General features: G+C 43.7%; 1 protein-coding gene across 4 annotated transcripts in view; it reads left to right on the forward strand.

The window, feature by feature from the left end:
- MED15 (mediator complex subunit 15) overlaps positions 1-19784 on the forward strand; it is a 212635-nt gene that overhangs the window by 145454 nt on the left and 47397 nt on the right. For all 4 annotated transcript variants that reach the window (XM_030219026.1, XM_030219028.1, XM_030219027.1 and 1 more), the window contains 3 exons: positions 148-275; positions 12695-12829; positions 14290-14353. In XM_030219026.1, coding sequence (XP_030074886.1) covers positions 148-275; positions 12695-12829; positions 14290-14353 — 327 coding nt within the window. The remainder of the gene's footprint in view (positions 1-147; positions 276-12694; positions 12830-14289; positions 14354-19784) is intronic.

A 19784-nucleotide genomic window follows, 5' to 3' on the forward strand; every position in this document is an offset into this window, starting at 1 on the left:
AAATATAATAGAAAATAGACATTTAGTGTTACCTTTGCTTTTCATTGTAACCTCTGCCTTAACCTACTTTGAAATCCTTTCATCTCTGTGTGTTTCTGTATTGAGTCACTGAGAAAGATTTAACAGTATTATGCTTTTGTTCTTCAGTTCTGGACCAGCTCCTTCCCCAAGCAGTTTTCTTCCCAGCCCATCCCCTCAGCCGTCGCAAAGTCCAGCTGCAGCACGCACACCACAGAACTTCAGTGTCCCATCACCAGGTCCTTTGAACACACCAGGTAAGTCCTGAACATAGCATATTATTACTTAGCTAGCTCAAATATCTGATAAAAGCAGTGACACGGATGAATGAAACTGAGATCTGGGAGGCTGTCTTGGGTAAATCTTGTAGACTGTCATCATCTTTTAGCTATCACATCTGTTTAGCCCTCAGCTCCTAGATCTACAGCATGAATGATCAAATAAATGTTTGTGTTCTCTACCTGCCAAAATTGAGATTGTGCTGTAAAAGACAAACTTGGCATATTGTAAGGTGAAATTTTAGACCGAGGTCTTGCTTGGATTTTGTTTAAATCATTTTTATTGACGTCTTCAAATTTGAACAGGCATAGATAGGTTTATGCATAAGAGCCAAATGTCAAACTTTCAACAATCTACAAGCACTATCCCCATTCCCCCCACCCCACCCCCGAAGCTCTCCCCCTTACATCGTGTGTCAATGGAATACCACAAACTATTACTGGCAGGCGAAACAAAGCAACAATGAAAGGTTAAGTAAATCACTACGGGTTCTCAGTGTCAAGGTCCCCCAGAAGGGTTCCCAAATAGTCTGAAAGTGTTGGCCAGTGGCATGACCAAAGTCTCTAATCTATAAACATTCCATCCGCAGCTGGGTAATCATCAAAGATCTCCTATGGTAGAAGTATGGCCCAGATTTATCCAGCCAAAAGGTGACTATTGTTTTTAAAGCCAACATAGCCACCTTCCGCAAAAATGTCCGGAAACCTTTTTGAGACAGACCAGTCCAGCATGATACATTCCGAAGAGCAGTAAAGGGCCTCTTGGAGGGATACGTTTCCAAATAGAAATCAGAAATTGTAGCATCCATGACCAAAATCTTGTCGCAGTTGTGCAATGCCAAAACATGTGTCCCAAAATTGGCATCTCTAGCCTGGCATTTAGGGCAGTGCCCCTTTCTTGTCATACCTGCCCTTTGAGCTCTATAAAGTGACATATATGTCCATAACGCAAATTTGTAAAGAGTTTTCTGCTGAGCAACGTTTTCCATATAGGTTTGAAGGCCCTGAATGATCGCCTTCAATTGGAGTGCTGGTAAAATATCACGTAAATCCACCGACCACTGGGTCATTATTCGGGTATAGTCCAATTCTATCTCTCCACACTCGTCCATCCCTACACCCCTTCCCGTGCACTCCGCTCCATGGATAAATCCTTCTTATCTGTTCCCTTCTCCACTACTGCCAACTCCAGACTTCGCGCCTTCTGTCTCGCTGCAGCCTACACCTGGAATAAACTTCCTGAGCCCCTACGTCTTGCCCCATCCTTGGCCACCTTTAAATCTAGACTGAAAGCCCACCTCTTTAACATTGCTTTTGACTTGTAACCACTCGCCTCCACCTACCCTCCTCTCTTCCTTCCCGTTCACATTAATTGATTTGATTTGCTTACTTTATTTATTTTTTGTCTATTAGATTGTAAGCAGGGACTGTCTTTCTTCTATGTTTGTGCAGCGCTGCGTATGCCTTGTAGCGCTATAGAAATGCTAAATAGTAGTAGTTGTAGTAGTAGTAGTAATTCCTCATTTGTCTTCTACAAAAATTTGTGGTGAAATGTCAACGGAACCTTCAGTTGTGCGCCCAAAGTAAGCACCTCTGTTATAGTGTCATGAACGTCCTCCATCATGTCTGCCCAAAGAAGGGAATGTAAAAACAGTACAACCCATTCCAGGAGGAAAATGTCTTGTACGACAGGCAATGTCTTACATAGACGTCCGCTCACTTTTAATCAAAAGCATTGCCATTGGTACTTATGATTATTGCAGATGGAAAGAAAGGGAGTCAATGATGCCGTCGACAAAGACACCTCCACACCTGCCGACATTGTTTCAGATGTGGATAAGTTTGAAAAGTTCCAGTCAGCACTGAAAGTAGTAGTATGGACTACCATACTGAAATGAAGGTGTGGCAAAAGGCGAGTCACCAACGATGTAACTGAAAATGTAGAAGTGCTTCAATACCAATCATTGAGATGACACATGCCACTGTCCACAGTGAGATATCTAAAATTAAGAAGACCCATGCCACCCTGCGTCCTCAGAGTCTCTGTAAAACCCTCAGCGATAATCTGGGCAATCAACCCCTCCACAGATAGACCTGCAGTTCCCTGTTCAGTGTCCCCTCATCTGTCTGAGAGAGGAATACTGGTAGCATCTGGAATCTATACAACCACTTAGGCACCAGCAACATGTTCAGTAAATTGATCCATCCCCAAAGAGACAATGGGAATGCCCCCCCCCCCCCCCTCAAATTTGCAGCTTTCCAGTAGTATCCTCTAGGAGGGTACGTACATTAAGAGCATACAGCATTGATAACTTATTGGTAATATAGATCCCCCAGATATGTAATACAATGTAATGCCCAAGTAAATGGAAAAGTGCCTGTCCAGTTTCTCTGCATCGACTGCAGAATAGGCAGGGCCACTGATTTTTGGAAATTCAATGTAAATCCAGAAATAGCCCCAGATTTCTAGCAAGTTAGGTACTGCCTCCTTCGGCCGGGTCAGCAAAAACATCAGGTCATCTGCAAAAGCTAAAGTTTTGATAGACTTATTAATTAAGACCTCAGCCCCCCTCGATGATTCTTATTAGAGGTTCCAATTAAATTTCAAAAATAGGGGAGGGGGACAGCCCTGTCTTGTACGTCAGGCAATGTCTTACATAGACGTCCGCTCACTTTTAATCAAAAGCATTGCCATTGGTGCTTGGTATAGTGTCCGTAATGCCTGCAAAAACCAACCCTCAATGCTCACCCACTCCAACACTGTAAACTCCAGTCTACTTTATAAAAGGCCTTCTCAGCATTTAGGCTGATGGCCAGTGCAGGAAGTTCTCTCATTTGACAATAAACTATATAGCCAAGAGAATCTTCCTCACATTAACCACAGACTGGTGGTCCCTAACAAACCCTACTTGTGCTTCACTATTTAAAGTATGGCAAGTGCACAGCCAGACAGCAAGGATCTTCAGTAGGATTTTAGTATCAACGTTAATTAAGGAAATTGATCGATAGAAGTCTGCTAAATCTACAGGTTTACCTGGTTTGGGTATCAATGTGATTAGGACTGTATTCTCTTGTCTTGGAAAGGCCCCAGTCGACACCGCCGCTTCATAATATCTTAGTAATGGCTTCACTAGTGAATGCTGAAGCATTTTATAAAACTCCCCAGAGTAGCCATCATCTCCAGGTGCCATGTAAGGCTTCAGGGACTTAATAACATGTTGCAGTTCTTTACCTAGGATAGGCACATTTAGCTCTTGAATTGCTTTCAGTGACAATGAAAAAAGTTGAGCCTTCTCTAAGAATGTTTGACAATTTAAGCTACCAGAGGAAGGGGATGATGTTTGAAAATGCATAGTAAGAATCTGTGCTATTTGATCGATATGTGTAGTAGCAACTCCCTTCAAATCTCTTAACAGCGGTATCATCCAAGGAACCCCCCCAGGCCTTCACTACTTGGGCCAACAACCTCACAGATCTGTTACCGAATCTATGCAATTTATATTTCCTATATACCAGACCTCAGCAGGTATGCTCATGGTTGAGTGTATTAAGAGACATCTGTAATGTACATAATAGTTCCCTCTTCCTAGGTTTAGGGGTGTGTGTGTACTGCCGTTTAAGCCTCTGCATCTGCTGCTCCATGTGTATTATACTAGAAGCTATAATCTTATTTCTGTGGCTAAGTTAGGCAATAATATCATCCCTAAGAACAGCCTTGGCAGTGTTCCAAAATAACAGGGGTTGTGATTTGTGTTGTGCATTATGTGCTGCAGATGCTGCCTATTTTTCCATTAGGTATTGTTGGAACTCAGTATTATCGACTAAATAACTAGAAAAACGCCATCCACCATTTGAACCCATTACAGTTGGGAGGCCAGTGGTCACACAAACCATTGAATGGTCAGATATTATACTAGGGCCTACCACTGCTGCCTGGACTGAAGGAACCAAAGTGGGTGAAACTAAAATATAGTCTAACCGTGCCACGGCGTTATGTGCCCACAGCCCGCTCGTTAGGGTGGAGCAGACGCCATGGATCAACTAAATTAAGGGCCAAAGCAAAGTTTTATAGCATTTTGCGACCCACCAACCCTGCACCCGTTCCCCCAGGGTCCCCAGAACGATCTAAGGTTGGATCCATCACTAAGTTCATGTCTCCAGCCACTACAAACCCAGTATCACGATAGGGAAGGAGTTTAGGTATCAAAGATGGATAAAAGCCAGCAGTAAATGGTGTGGGGCTGTACACCGATAAAAGATGAAATTCTTTCCCCTTTATTCATACCTTTAGCAGCAAATATATTGTTCCAAGGGATCATGGTAAACTAAAGTGGCTTTATAAGCTAATATTTTCCTGAACAAAACGGCCACTCCACCATGCCTGCTGCCTGAGGAGGCAAAAAACACATCTCCTACCCACTGCCTTTGAGGCTTACCATGGTCGGAATCTGTGTCTGGTTCCCTGCAAACAGACAATATCTGCTTGATGGTGCTGTAGCGCCACCAGGATTTTAGCCCATTTAATGGGGGAGGTAATACCCCACACATTCCAGGTTATTAACTGACAGTCCGATGTCATGTAGCTACCGTAGGGAGGATCTTCTGTATCAAACATGCGCAATAATGGTAATGATTGCCACCCCGGGTGGGGGGGGGGGGGGGAGAGAAAAGGTGGTAGCTGCTTCAATAACATCTAATCCTGGCCCAGGAATGAAGTTGAGAATCATCTTGGGGCAGGTGTTTTACAGTCCTTAGACACACTGCTGGCCATAGTATGTGAATAAAATAGGCACTGCTGCAGCAGAGATTTTCCAGTGCAGGGCAAACTGAATGCATGCATTCCTGCACTTTATTTTGGTCCACCTGTTTCTCTGACTTCTGACTCAAGGATCATAGCACCAGGAGCTTTCATTCATAACTACCCAAGATTTTCTCCTGTCCAATTTACTTGTAAGAAGACACTTTTTTTTTTTTTTCACTTTAAAGTATTTTTTTATTTTGCTTAACTCCACAACAAGAGCACATCTTGCTCACATTTGCCCACGCAGGGGCTCATAAATACTAAACTTCAATGCTACTACATCAAAAATCAACTCGTCACGCTACCCATTACAACAAATGACAAAATCATCTAAAAAACAGCCACTGTCCATCTAATCCTTGTACTCCTAAAATACCTCAACCCTCTCCCCTCCCCTTCAATCAAACCATTACCAGCCCTCACTCAACTGGAGAGCACCCCCTGGAGCACTCTCTCTCCCCCTCCCTCCCCCCTCCTATAAGATTCCATTATCCTAAATACTTGTCAATCTCTGTTGTAAGTGAGCCCATCTTCCCTTATGTCGCCATGTCCCCTCCCTGCGGTAGGCCCTTAATCTCTCCATTTGTATTAACTGACCAAATTTACATTCCTTAGCATCCCTCCGGACCGGACCAGGATTGGACTGTTGGGTTGTGCCCGCCTACCAGCAGGTGGAGATTGAGAAAAAACTCTGACTCTAGAGAGCCAATAGGAGCCCTGGCCATGTGACCTTAGCCTCAGTATTTTCTCAGTCTCTCAGCAGGTAGGAAGTGAGCCCATTAGTCTCTCTCTCTCTCTTTTTGTCTATAAGATATTACAGATATATTTATAATACTTCTTCTGTGCCTGGAATCGTAATTAGAGGCTTGACAGGGTTTCTTTTCTTTCTTTGACAGCCTCTGGGGTGTTAAACTCGGGTGTCTCGAGTCCACCCCCCTTCCTCCCCATCTCCCTGGCTTAGCAGGGAAGGGCCGTCCCTTTCTCTGGAAAGGTGTACCGTCTTTGGGAGAGGCAGCCACTTTTAATAGGCAGCTGTTTTTAAAGAATTAAATCAAGTAAAAGAAAATTAAAAAAATTAATTCAAATGAAAGGAATTTAAAGGAAGTAGTTTTTGCTTTCCCCAGGCTTATAACGAGCAGGTAGCTCTTCTATCTTATTCTGTTTGAAGAGTCTTTATTTTCTTTTCTGGCGGAGCTATTTAAAAAAAAAAAAAAAAGTGAAAAGTCAGCGGCTGTGACTTTAATCGGCGTTTTTTTTTAATCATCTTCATTATTTTTCCTCTGCTATCCGGAGTTGTTAGCGGCGGTAGTTGTAAAAAAAAAAAAAAGAGAGGCGCGAACTGTTAAGTGCGTGCTCGCTTTTGGACGGGTCTGTATAGCTTGGGAGCTATATTGACGGTTCCTGTCGGGCCAGAGGCTAAACCATGTTTTGTGCGGAATCAGAGGTTATCTGTTTTTCGGCGGCACGGATTTCCTGCTTCTTCGTCGGTCCGGTCAGTGGTTTTCTCCCCCTAACTTTATTCTTCTCATTTTGGCGCGCTTGGCCGCCATTGTTTTGCCTGCAGCTGCAATTTCCCTTGACGCGGCAGCGTTTTTCTGCTTTTACTGTGTTTGGCTGTTTGTGCAATGGAAAGGAGATATTGTTTCTCCGGTAGTTGGGGCAATTGGTAGTATATTTTCCCCGCAATTAATTTTTACATGTATTTTTCAAGCAATCAAAAAAAAACGAGATGCTACGATGCGAATGGCGCTCATTTTGTTTTTCCCTCTGTTTTTTCTCCGTCGGGGACTTTTTGGTTGCTAGCAATGTTGTGAATTAAAGTGCAGCTCAGTTGGCGATTTCTTTGTTCTTGGCAAGACTCCGATTCAAAGTGCAGCTCAGTCGGGAATTCTCTGTTTTAGACATTGGGGCGAATTAAATTATATCTCAGCTCAAAATAACCATTTTCCTATTCCTTTCCCTTGTGTGTGATGTTTGGAGGAAAGGTCTTCGCTATTGTCTAGCGCAGTTTTTATGGAGGTCCAGTGTGCGTCACTCTGTGTCTTTCTCATTTCCTGGTGAATAGGACTACATTGTCTAATAGTCAATTGATTAGTACTTTACAAATCTGGCCATAATATCTTAGTTCCTTTCAAGCATTTCCCTTCATGGCTATGATGTTATACAGTGTTTTAAGAACTTAACAAACATTTTCTATGGCATAGGCTATCTGGTTCAGGTGCCATTGTTTGGTACTTTACAATGCTGGACATAAGATCTTAATTCCTTTCAGGAAATTTTCCTCCATGGCTATGTTCTTATACAGTGTTTTAAGATCTTAACAAACGTTCTCTAGAGCGTAGGCTATATGGTTCAGATGCCATGTGCAATGAAATACATTGTCTGATACTCAATTGTTGCGTACTTTGCAATTCTGGACATAAGGTCTTACTTCCTTTCAGCAATTTTCTTTCATGGCTATATGTTCTCTTTGGCATAGCAGATGACAGCTGCATAGGCTACATGGTTCAAATGGTTCTCATATTCTAGGAGACTCAGTCCTGTCTACAGAGCACCCAGTTTTCTCAGATGCTTTAGAAGGCATGTTTTATTCACGTCTTCTCTACTTTCCAACTGTCTTGGAGTTTCTCATGTGTTATATTAGTTTTCTTCTAGGACTTACAAGATATATGTCCACTTAAGGAGTAAAGTTATCCGGTCAATTTGCATTTTCTCACACTTAAGGATAGTGGGAGGTCCTCACACCATCTACTTGTATTTTTGTTTCCTCTATCTATTCAGCCTGGGCACATGGTAAACATTCTGGTTTTGTCCAGTATGACCATCCATAACATCTGCTATCCCTTTCTCTTCCTTACAGATTTTAGGGTCTTGTTTCAAGCTTTCTTGACGTCAGGTACAGTCTTGTCTCCTGTGGCACAAATTCACCACCTTTTCCGTAATAGGTATTTTCCAAGTCTATTCCTTTTCATTTTATTCTTCCTCTCTCCAGAGTTTTTTTCTCTTGGAAGGAGATTCACTCATTTTCTGTGCATTTTTTGCCATAAGGGCATAAATGTTGCCATAATGGGAAAGGCCAAGAGTCCCCATCCTGTTTTCAGATGGGGTCAATCCAGATTGCAAATACCACATTCATATCTCGTGAGTGTGCGTCTGTTCATCTCTGTACATCTCAGTGAGGAAGGAGGCATGACATGATACGAGGTTTGGGGAGATCTGGTAATATTAAAGGCCAGTGTGTCTCAGTCCACGCTCAACATATGGTGATCCTTTCATTTTCATTCTATACGTCCTCACTCCAGACCTTCCTTTCAATTGGAAGGGGATTCTTTCACTTCCTGTGCATTTTTGCTATTAGTATATGAGTATTGTCATACGGGGAAAGTCTAAGAGTCCATTAAGCCCAGCATCCTGTTCTCAGTTGTGGTCAATCCAGGTTGCAAGTACCACATTCATTTCTTATGGGTGTGGGTCAGTACATCTTAGTACATCTCAGTATAGGAGGAGTAATGTCCATGATACGAGGATGATGAGAAGGTCCTCATTACCAGTTTTCTTGCCCTGCTCTTCGGTCTCGCGTCGGCTCCGCGCACTTTTTTCTTAAGTTATGGTCGTAGTAGCAGCGGCGCTCATGAAACTACGTCTCGTCATTTCATCCTTTCCATAGATGTCTGGTTCATTACAGACAGTCTTATTGGCAGAGTTGTCAGGTCAAGCAACAGGTGGTGCATTTCGGGCACACCCTAGGTTATGGGGTGCATGTAGCCAGATCTCTCATTTGATCTCTCTTTTGAGCTCTCGTGTGATCTCATTAGATTTCGTAGCATGTCTCTATTTTTTCTCTCTTTGTTTAGTCAAGTTGGCGCAGACTGTTTTTGTCTTCTGTACAAGATATATGTCCACTTCTGTTTTCTCTGGATGTTCTTGGGCCTTCGGCCATGACCTTGCTCTATTTTGCAGAGTAAACTTTTACTTTCTAGCTTCCAAGAAGGAATTTTTTCTTCATTCGCTTTGGAGTCTCGGTAGTCTTTTTTGGGCAGCTTTTCACTCTGTCAGTTTTGTGACCATTGAAAAAAAAAAAAAGGGGAGGTCCCAGTTCTACAACTATTTCTTTTCGCTCTGACCTTCCATGTGCCTCACTTACTCTCTTGCTAAAAAGACTTGTCAGCGGCAGAGATAGATGCCTTTCGTATCCAGATATTTATCTCGGATGGAATCCCTCCGCTCAGTTGGCCTCTGTATTCTCACTAGTGCAGCACTTGGGTCTGGTGGTTGAGATTGAGCATTCTTCCTGCAAGTATGCCAGGAGCATATACAGAGTGAGCAGTTTTTTGATGGCTGCATCTGTGAAAATATATATGTATATTTATAGTTCTACTACATAAGTACATATGTAATTCCACACTGGGAAAAGCTCAAAGGTCCTATCAAGCTCACCTTTCTGTCCACGGCCAATCCAGACCATGAGCACCTAGCTAGATTCCTAAACGTACAAACATTCTATACATGTTGTTCCTGGAACTGTGTAGTGTTTTATGGACTTCTATATGTATCTAACAGATGAAAGGTCCTAACAAGTGTCTACTGTTGATTTATTCCCGTTTTCACTAATTGGGTTCTACGACAAGAGTCTCAGGTGATTGGCTTGCAGAGGCAACAGCTACAGATGATTCTTTCTCTCTCATTTGAATTGTGCTCTGAGATATGTTTTCTTCATGTTGGGTAACTGCAGCGGCTGTCAGTTTATTTGGACCTTCAGTCTAGTTTGCAGCAGGGATTTAGGTACCTTCTTCTTCTGCATAGTATTTAACTGCATTCTTGTTTTTACCTATTTCGCTTCTAGTGATCAGGTACTTTCTCACTGACAGGCTTTACATACTTCCAATCTGTTGCTAGGTCAGCAATAGTCTACGATATCTGTAGTATTGTACTTCAGGATTTTGGTTTCCACTTTCTCAGCTGAGGTAGATTCATTGCAGTTTTTTGTTGCCAGGCGGCTCTGCTTCTACCTTTGCCATCCTTTCAGTCATTTTTTCTCGAGTCTCTCTGTCCTTTGCGGTAGGGGACAATATATAGCGGCCACTTGGTAGGGGACAATGTTCAGCGTCGCTTGGACTTTTCAGTTTCAGCTTTTTTGCTTTGTAGTCATTCTATTTAGTTTATTGGCGGTTCTTGGATCGTCAAGCTTTTGGCTTTGTATTCATCCTAGTTTGGGTGTCTTCAGGGACTCTACCGCATTCTCAATGTCTGTCCCTCCCGTAAGATTACTGCTTTGGTACTTCCCAACAGTCCAATCCTGGTCCGGTCCGGAGGGATGCTAAGGAAGGAGAAATTAGATCTTACCTGCTAATTTGCTTTCCTTTAGTCCCTCCGGACCGGACCAGGCCCCTCCCATGTTCTATCAACTCTTTAGATTCTTTTATTAAGTTTGGAAGTGTATTCGTTCCTTTACCACACGTGGAATGTTTTAAAAAAAAAAAAAAACAGATGATACTGTATATATATATATATATATATATATATATAAAAATAAAAAAAAAGACTTTGCGTGGTCCATACCACTTCTCTGGTGGTTGCTGGTGAGCTCGGTTGCTGGAATATATATAAAACCTTAATGGGTCATACCACTTCTCTGGTGAGAGTTGCTGGTGAGTTCAGTTGCTGGAATATATATAAAGCCTTAAATATGTCATACCACTTCTCTGCCGAGAGTTGCTAGTGAGCTCGGTTGCTGGAATATATATATATATATATATAAAACCTTAATGGGTCATACCACTTCTCTGGTGAGAGTTGCTGGTGAGTTCAGTTGCTGGAATATATATAAAGCCTTAAATATGTCATACCACTTCTCTGCCGAGAGTTGCTAGTGAGCTCAGTTGCTGGAATATATATATATATATATATATATATATATATAACCTTAATGGGTCATACCACTTCTTTGGTGAGAGTTGCTGGTGAGCTCAGTTGATGGAATATATATGAAACCTTAAGTGAGTCATACCACTTCTCTGGTGAGAGTTGCTGGTGAGCTCAGTTGATGGAATATATATGAAACCTTAAGTGAGTCATACCACTTCTCTGGTGAGAGTTGCTGGTGAGCTCTAATATGAATGGGCCATGCCACTTCTCTGGTGAGAGTTGCTGGCGAGCTCTAATACAAATGGGCCATACCACTTCTCTGGTGAGAGTTGCTGGTGAGCTCTAGTACTCGGTTTTGCCGAGGAATTTGTGGCTGCTAGGATTCCATACGGCACAGAATTTCTTTCTTTCTTTCCTGCTTTGTTATTCAAATACTGAGGCTAAGGTCACATGGCCAGGGCTCCTATTGGCTCTCTAGAGTCAGAGTTTTTTTCTCAGTCTCCACCTGCTGGTAGGCAGGCACAACCCAACAGTCCAATCCTGGTCTGGTCCGGAGGGACTAAAGGAAAGCAAATTAGCAGGTAAGATCTAATTTGTCCTTTTCAATCGTTCAAGGTCGGAGGATCCACACACTTCCAATACTGTGCTATGAGGCACTTAGCTGCTGCCAGCCCCCAGTGCATCCATTTCCACTCCTCCCATGATTTCCTTTCATTGTATAAACCCAACAAATACCCCAAAGGGCTGCACACTAAGGATGATCCCATTAACTTTACTAATGCTTTCATAACATCTTGCCAAAAAGGTATCACCCCCGGACATGTCCACCATATATGCATAAATGAACCCCTTTGCGAACCACACCTCCAGCACAGATCTGATGTACCTGGGTACATCCTCTTCAATGTAAGAAGTCACTTTTAAAACTTCATATCTAATCTTTAAGCCTTTTTCATCCAGGAGGACTGCTAAGCAAGGCTTGGAAGGGGCTTTCTGAAACACTGAAGTTACCTTGGGAACTTCTGGTTTTATCCACCTGGAAAATCTGAATAGATTGCAATGCAGTACAGTTGATGTCTCATAAGTGTCCTTTTTTTTTTTTTTTTTTTTTTTGAAAATTTGTTTATTAAAGAATGGCACACAAAGAACCATATAACACATGAGTCATAAAACTTCCAATACAAGTCCAACAAAGGTAGCAAAGGATACAGCCAAGCAAGATAACAAGAAATCCAAAACTAACTACCAAAGAAATGATAGGAACAATATACGTGCCCTATTCCCAGTTTGTGTATAGCATCCTCCCCTTTACTCTGTGTCTCCCCTTAAGTTAAAACAGTTTAGTCTCCAAGTGGTCCTGTAGAGCCTTCCAAAGAGCACCATATAAGGTCATCCTGCCCCCCCTCCCCGTGCTTCCGATGTCCTCAAAAGCTCCCAGGAGGCCATCTGAGACATACCAGCCTTCATCTTTGGTTTGATAGTACCTGTATTTTTTTTTTGTTTCATTTATATGATATTCTAAACCAGGACACATTACCACAGTGAATACAGCTACAATACGTTCCTTCCTAGAAGAGCTTACACAGGTGGATATTTGAGACATTACTAGAAAGTAACTGAGAGTCTCAAGTGGGAGAAGCAGGATTTGAAGCCAGGTGCAATCTAAACACTGTTAGCTGTATTCCCTGTTAAATATTAAATGTATAATTCAGAATCTGTTTATGCTATACAGGGAATCCAAATTCTGTGATGAGTCCGGCCAACTCTTGTCAGTCTGAGGACCAGCAATACCTGGACAAGCTCAGGCAGCTATCAAAGTACATCGAGCCATTACGCAGGATGATCCACAAGATAGACAAAAATGAAGGTGCACTCTTAAGTTCTGACTCTCACATACTTTTGCCATCCTGCTGTCCTTGCATGGGTTCTCTGAAGGTGTGCTCTAAACTGTCTCAGAGAGAGTTCTGGATCAGTCACTTTGAATAGGTTAAGAATGACGCAGTGGTACAGTGCTGATGAACTGAAACCATTCCCTAATCACTGTCACAGATCCAGAAGTATTTGTTTCTTAAATTTTACATTGTTACAAAGTATTAACCGTACCTCGGATATAACAGTGGTGAGAGGGAAGCATCCCTACTCTTGGAGCTCCTGAGCTACAAGAGTCTATTGGTTTCATTTTCAAAACAGCAAAACGTCTAAAAAGTGGCATAAAACAGCATTTGGATGTTTTTCTCACAAAAACGTCCAAATCAGTATTTTCACAACCTATTTTTTGACGTTTTTCTCTTAAGTCCGTCAGAAGTGCGTCCAAATCTTAAGGAGGCGTGTCGGAGGCGTGTTGAGGCTGGGACTTGGGCGTTCCTAAGACTTAGACGTTTTTCAGTCATAATGGAACAAAACAAACCGTCTAGGACTAAAACTAAGATGTTTTGAGCTAGACCTGTTTTTATAACGAATAAGGCACAAAAAGGTGCCCTAAATAACCAGATGACCACTGGAGGGAGTCAGGGATGACCTCCCCTTATTCCCCCAGTGGTCACTAACCCCCTCTCACCCTACAAAAATGTGATGAAAAACATTACTTGCCAGCCTCAGATGTTATACTCGGGTCCATTAGGACACAATGCAGGTCCCTGGAGTAGTCTAGTGGTGGGTGCAGTGCACTGTAGACGAGTGAACCCAGTCTCCTACCTCCCTCTAACTGTTACACTTGTGGAGGAAACTGAGCCTTCCAAAACTCACCAGAAACCCACTGTACCTACATATAGGTGCCCCCTTCACCCGTAAGGGCTATTGTAGTGGTGTACAGTTGGGGATAGTGGGTGGATTTTGGGGAGCTCAGCAGACAAGGTAAGGGAGCAGTGGTGAGACGTGCACCTGGGAGCATTTTATGAAGTCCGCTGCAGTTCCCCCTAGGGTGCCCTATTGCTTTCCTGGGATGTCAGGGGAATCAGTCTACTAAAAATGCTGGCTCCTTCTACATCCCAATGAATGGCTTGATTATGTGCGTTTTGCACTTGAAATTTTTTTTTTTTTTTTTTGAAAATGGACCAAAAAACAAAACGTCCAAATCACAAAACCTTGTTCAAAACAGTATTTTCGAAAAAAAAGAGACATTTTTCTTTTTTGAAAATTACCTTCTTTCCTATTTAGATTTTGGACGTTTTTTTTTTTTTTTTTGCAAAACATCCAAAGTCTGACTTGGATGTCATATCGAAAATGCCCCTCTGTGTATCTCGATGTTGGCATGTGGCTGTCTACCCTCAGTGGGACAAATGACTCCTGTGGTTGTGTTCTCTTCTCATAGGACATCTTTGTTTTTAGACAGGAAGAAGGACCTCAGTAAGATGAAGAGTCTCCTTGATATTCTTACAGATCCTTCTAAAAGGTATGTTCCTTCTCTCTCTGTTAGCCAGCATTATTCATCTGCACCCAGATAGTACCAACAATTGTAACTACTACTACTGCTGCTGCTTATTTCTGTAGTGCCACTAACATATGCAGTGCTGTACACAAACATGTAAGAGAGTCTGCTCGACAGAACTTAGTCTATTCAAGGCAGATAAGATAGACAAATAAGGGATTAAGGAGTTTGATTTATTATGGGAAAGTAAAGTTGCATACCTATAATGGGTTCTCCCCAAGGATAGCAGGATCCTACAGCCACACAGATGGTGATGCCATTGCATGATGGCGTCAATTTGGGATGGCTATCAGAGCATAACAGTTTTGAAGAATGCAATACTACCAGCAGGAGGTCTAACACTACTGGCTATTTATTTATTTATAGCATTTTTATCCCGCATTATCTCAAACAAGTTTGGGTTCATTGTGGCTTACATCAAAATTTTAAAATCAAATTACAATAAGAGAACTATAATGAAAATACAAAACAATAATAGGCTATGACAGTTAACTGCAGACTTTTATAAGCACACTTCAAGTCGGGCGCCAGCATCGTTGACGCCGATGCTCTAGAAGAGACGGAGCCGATAGAAAAAGCGTAGCAGACGCAAACACCTTCAACGTCAATGCCTCTTGAAAAAAGTGAACTAGTTTGGAGCAGCAGTGCTTAAAGCCGCAACCATACGGGCTTAGCGGAGAAGTATGGCTGGCGCAAGCATTGGCGTCAACGATGCTGGCGCCCGACATGCCTCTTGACATATGAGCCTCGATCCTGGGACATCGGTGTTGAAGATGCTTGTGCCTGCCCTGCCATGCTGTTTGCATGTGCTCTGCTCTCTTCCATAGCATCAGCGTCGACTGTGCTTGCTCCTGACATAACTCTTGAGAGCCTCGATCCAAATTGGTGTCAAGGGTGCTTGCACCTGCCACGCCTTTTGTATCAGCCCCACATGGTCCGCCGCCGGTTCGTATGTGGCACTGGGATTGATGCTGCTGCAAGCAGTTTTAATGCAGCTTGAGTCTGGAGCTCTATTCTCGTTGCCCCTTTCAGGGTCCTGCCTCTTCTTGGGCGAGGAGGACTCAATCTCAGCCCACCCATGACATGACAAGTTCCTGCTGGCACCGGTGAAGAGCATATGGGGGTCAGATGCACAATCCTGACACTTCTCAGAGAGGGCATCCTTTAGAATGCCATCTGCACCCACCCTTCCTCAATGGGCACAGATGTCTCCATTGATGAGCCTGTCTTCCCCTTCAGGGACATAGCGAACATCTTTTCACTGCTGTCGGAGGTGGAGGGTTGCTTTTTCATTTTTGAGTTCCTGGGCTACAAGTTTCCTCCTAGGAGATCTGTACTAGTCCTAGTCCATCGGCTCTTCCTTGAGGTCTCGTGAGGGATGTGGAGGTCCTTCTGTGGCCCGCTCTCTCACGTAGATATAGCCTCCATGTACCAGTTTCAGAACTTTCATGGTTTTTCTGGGCTCTACTTCCTCCTCCCTCCAGGGGAGTTGAATTAACGCTCACGGAAGTACGGATTTCTATGAGCTATCCTTCGGTGCTCCCTAGCTGGGATGCTAGTACCATGGATCCACTCAGAAGCTCAAATATGGGGTTTTATTACTGTTCTCTGGACTTCAGTCCTGCTACCTCTCCACGAGCATATACTATGGAGCTTCGTTCCACGCTTATTTTGGCAGCTTCTCTCCCATTGGAGCTAGTTGAGTCACTTTGTCAGTTGACTGAGCAACAGACAGAGTATCCCCACTACTGGGTCAGGTGCCTTGTCTTGACTGCAGCTTCCAGGAATTCTACCTTCACTATGGCCGCATGATCCTTGGTGACTGCGTCTCTCTGCGTTTGTGTGTTAGGTGAAGGCTGGTGGCAGCCAGTTGCTGGAGAGATGACTCTTTTAGAACACGGTTGGAAAGGCTCGCTGTCCTCATCACTGATGCACAGCTGCCATTGCATTCTGTCCTCTTGGGTGCTTCTCCGACTGCATGCTTGTCTAGGAAGCTGTTCGCTCAGTCGAAACAGGTCTTTTATTGTCTTCTCTTCTTGCTAGCCTTAATGGACTTCAACCTAGCGTCTTCCATCTTCAGTATGCGCTTCAGACTGGACAGCTCTCCAGATGCAGCACCGTACTCCTTTTGAGGACTCCAGAGGGGAAATTGCTGTAGCACCAGTCAGTGCCCCTATGCCCTCCTGGTTGCATGGGGGCCACGGTTATTTGTGCCTCAGGCAGACAGCTTGTCCGCCAGGAGCGACTCAAATCAGTTCTCAGTATGCAAAGTTCCATCCGTAATATCTCTTCCCCTTCTGAAGGCCCTTCAGCTCGAGTCCGTATCACCAGAGGATGACAGCTACGTTTCTATCCCTTATTCTCCATTGTGCCAATGTATGCAAGGGGGGGATACTTTCCATCCTGCCTCTTTGACTCTCTTGCTGCTTTCTCAGTAAAGGACAGTTTAGGATGATTTATTTACCTAAGCATCCTGTTCCCCATGGTCCTGGACAGACATTGGCTCTGCTCTCTGCACTGGCTGGATATTTATCCATTCGCAGACTTTCATTTCGACTGGGGATATTCTACCTCCTGTACCATGTCTGCCTTTTGGCTTTGTGTCCAGTCCTGGCGATTTCACCATGTGTCTCGTGTTCTTTGTAGCTCCTCTGCACTGCCTGTGAGTCCTTTTCTATTTGCCTGTTTGGGTTTGTGCAGAGCACATCAATGATGGGTGCTCGAGAGTCCATATGGAACACTTTTCAGGTGCTGGACTTAGGGGATTCGTCTGTCTGGTTCCCATCTCCAACTTCAACATCATTAGTACATACATACATAAGTATTGCCATACTGGGAAAGACCAAAGGTCCATCAAGCCCAGCATCCTGTTTCCAACAGTGGCCAATCCAGGTCACAAATACCTGGCAAGATCCCAAAAAAGTACAAATCATTGGGCTCCTGCTAGATAACTCGCCTAACTGGGGCATTGCTTCCCCTATGGGATACAGATACTCTGATCGCTCTTGTTCAGGTTATTGATTAAATGGCCTCTATCACCCATACAACACCCATTCCTCTTTTTCACATGGGATCTCCTGGTGGATTCTAGCTTCTTCTTGGTATCGGACCATGGGAACCCTGAAAGAAGTCCTTCACACACCCCCATGGTTTATTTTCTTTCTGTTTGGGAATGAGTCTGCCCCATTAGTCCCTTGGACTATTCTGGGCCCTCGACTTTGCGTCTTCCTATGGTACCTACCGCTCAGCTAGAATGTGAAGCTCCCTTGTCAGGCTTCCCTATTCTAACTGTTATGTCAGCCCGGAGACAACTGTTTCTGGCACTCTGGATGACCTGACACGCTCACAACGATTGCAACTATTCAGCTACTCTCTACTCATTCCCATGGTCTATGCTCCAGTTTCGCCCTCTGTTAGGGGACCATACAAATGTAGCAGAGTGTGATCGGCTGCTCCTTCAGGCCAATTTTTGGATGGGTAATTCTGACAGTCTGGTCATTTGACTGTATTATGTCGTATAGCCGCAAGGCAGGTCTTTTCTTAAAGATGTTCCTTCCAGAATCTTCCTTTTCTGTAAAATCTGTTGGGGCAGGCACTGTGGTCGAGCAGGTAGTACTGAAGAGCCAACGCTCTGATGCATCCTTCTTGGCCTCTGCAGATTTAAATTCCTCTTGTTCTGGAATTCTCTTTCCAGGTACCGTGGGCCATGGAGTATTCTCTGACACTCATCCCACATAAGGGGTGGGGGAGCGGGTCTCTTCTGCATACCATCCTCCGGTCTCTGGCCCACACAGCCTGGATGATTGAGATTTCACATTAGCTTCCTGGCATTTTTTCTGAAAGTATCTCCACAGTCTTTCTGGCTTTTCAGAAAGTTCCCCTTGGGAAGTGTTTCTCTTTCCAGTGGGATAGGTTTGCCGTCTGGTAGGCATACCTTCTACGTTTTTCTGAGTTTAGTCTACATCGACATGGTGGAGATTCACCTCAGTTTCCTCAGTTGCTCTCATCTTTCTATAAAGGCTTCTGAGACCTCGGTATCGGAATTCCCATTCCTTAAGTGCTTCCTTACGCTGCTTGTTTTCCTGTTGAGGGGAATTCTCAACCTCAACCTATTTGTTTATGATAGCTATTACATAGGCACATCAGGACTATGACCTTTGGCCCTATCAGCAGTTTCATCTTTCATCGCAGTGGAGTGGTTCTCTGCGTGTACTTGTATGAGGCCCACATATTCTAGGCCTTCATATTTGCACCCCCAGCAACAACAAACCCTAGGTGCCTACCTCGGGTTGTAGCTGGGTTTGATCTACATTACTTGCTTTTCTTGCCTCCATCCCTCACTCAGTCTCGTGATGGCAAGCACTCATTGTACTGCAAGCGGGCATTGGCTTATCCTTGATGCGGCCTCAGTTCCACAGGTTTTCTCCTTTGCCTTTAGTTACCTTCCTTCCTACAGGGATTGCTAAATTTCTGTTTAGCTACCTCCTTATTTCTTTTCCTTCTGCCCAGGCCAGGCTACCCAGGATAATCCTCTTCAGACTTATGTCAACGTCCTGACTATTGTTCTTTTCTATTAGGAAGCTGGGTTGGGCTGCTGTGTTCTCTTCATTCCACACATTTACGTCTTGTTCCTACTATGGGTAGCATGCCTGCAGCAGCATTCCCATCACGAATTTGATGGAATAGTAATGCACTTTACTTTGGATTCTAGACCTGTCTAGACCCTTTTTATTGTTTCCCAGGCTTCACTTCCGACGATTTGCTTACCGGTTTCTCTCTGTTCTGACCTCGCTATTGCGAGGTGCAAGTTGTCATTAGTGGTTGTTCCTAGTGAGCCTGGTAGCTAGGGATTCCTAAGTTGTGAGAATATTAGCCTGCTTATCCTCAGAGAAAGCGAAGATACTTAATTGTAGCAGGTATTCTCAGAGGAGAGCAGGCTATATATTCTCACATACCCTCCCACCTCCCCTTGGAGTTGTCTTCTATGCTATAGTATTGTACTGTTGGTCCCATGTTTGCACGGCAGGCAGGAAGGCAGTCGCATATGCACACTGGAGCGTGTCTCGCGCTCCAAAAGAGCTCTGTGAAAAGCTTGATACAAGCTCTGGACCAGGCAACGTGGCGTCGGCATTAACCAATTGTGAGAATATATAGCCTACTGTCCTCGGAGAATACCTGCTACAGGTAATTATCTTCGCTGTATGAAGTATCTCCTAGTTGTGGTGGTGAAGGATCAGATGGAATTCATTGAGAACATTAAAATTCTGTAGAAAGTGAAGGAGATCTCTGAGATTCTGAAATTATGCTTTAATGAAGTAGACTCTGTATCAGGGTCTACAAAGTGGGATTCCTGTTGAGGAATAGGAGATTGAGTGACATTTATCTAACAAACTTA

The sequence above is a fragment of the Microcaecilia unicolor genome, chromosome 11, assembly GCF_901765095.1.
Source record: "Microcaecilia unicolor chromosome 11, aMicUni1.1, whole genome shotgun sequence".
Classification (NCBI taxonomy): Eukaryota; Metazoa; Chordata; class Amphibia; order Gymnophiona; family Siphonopidae; genus Microcaecilia; species Microcaecilia unicolor.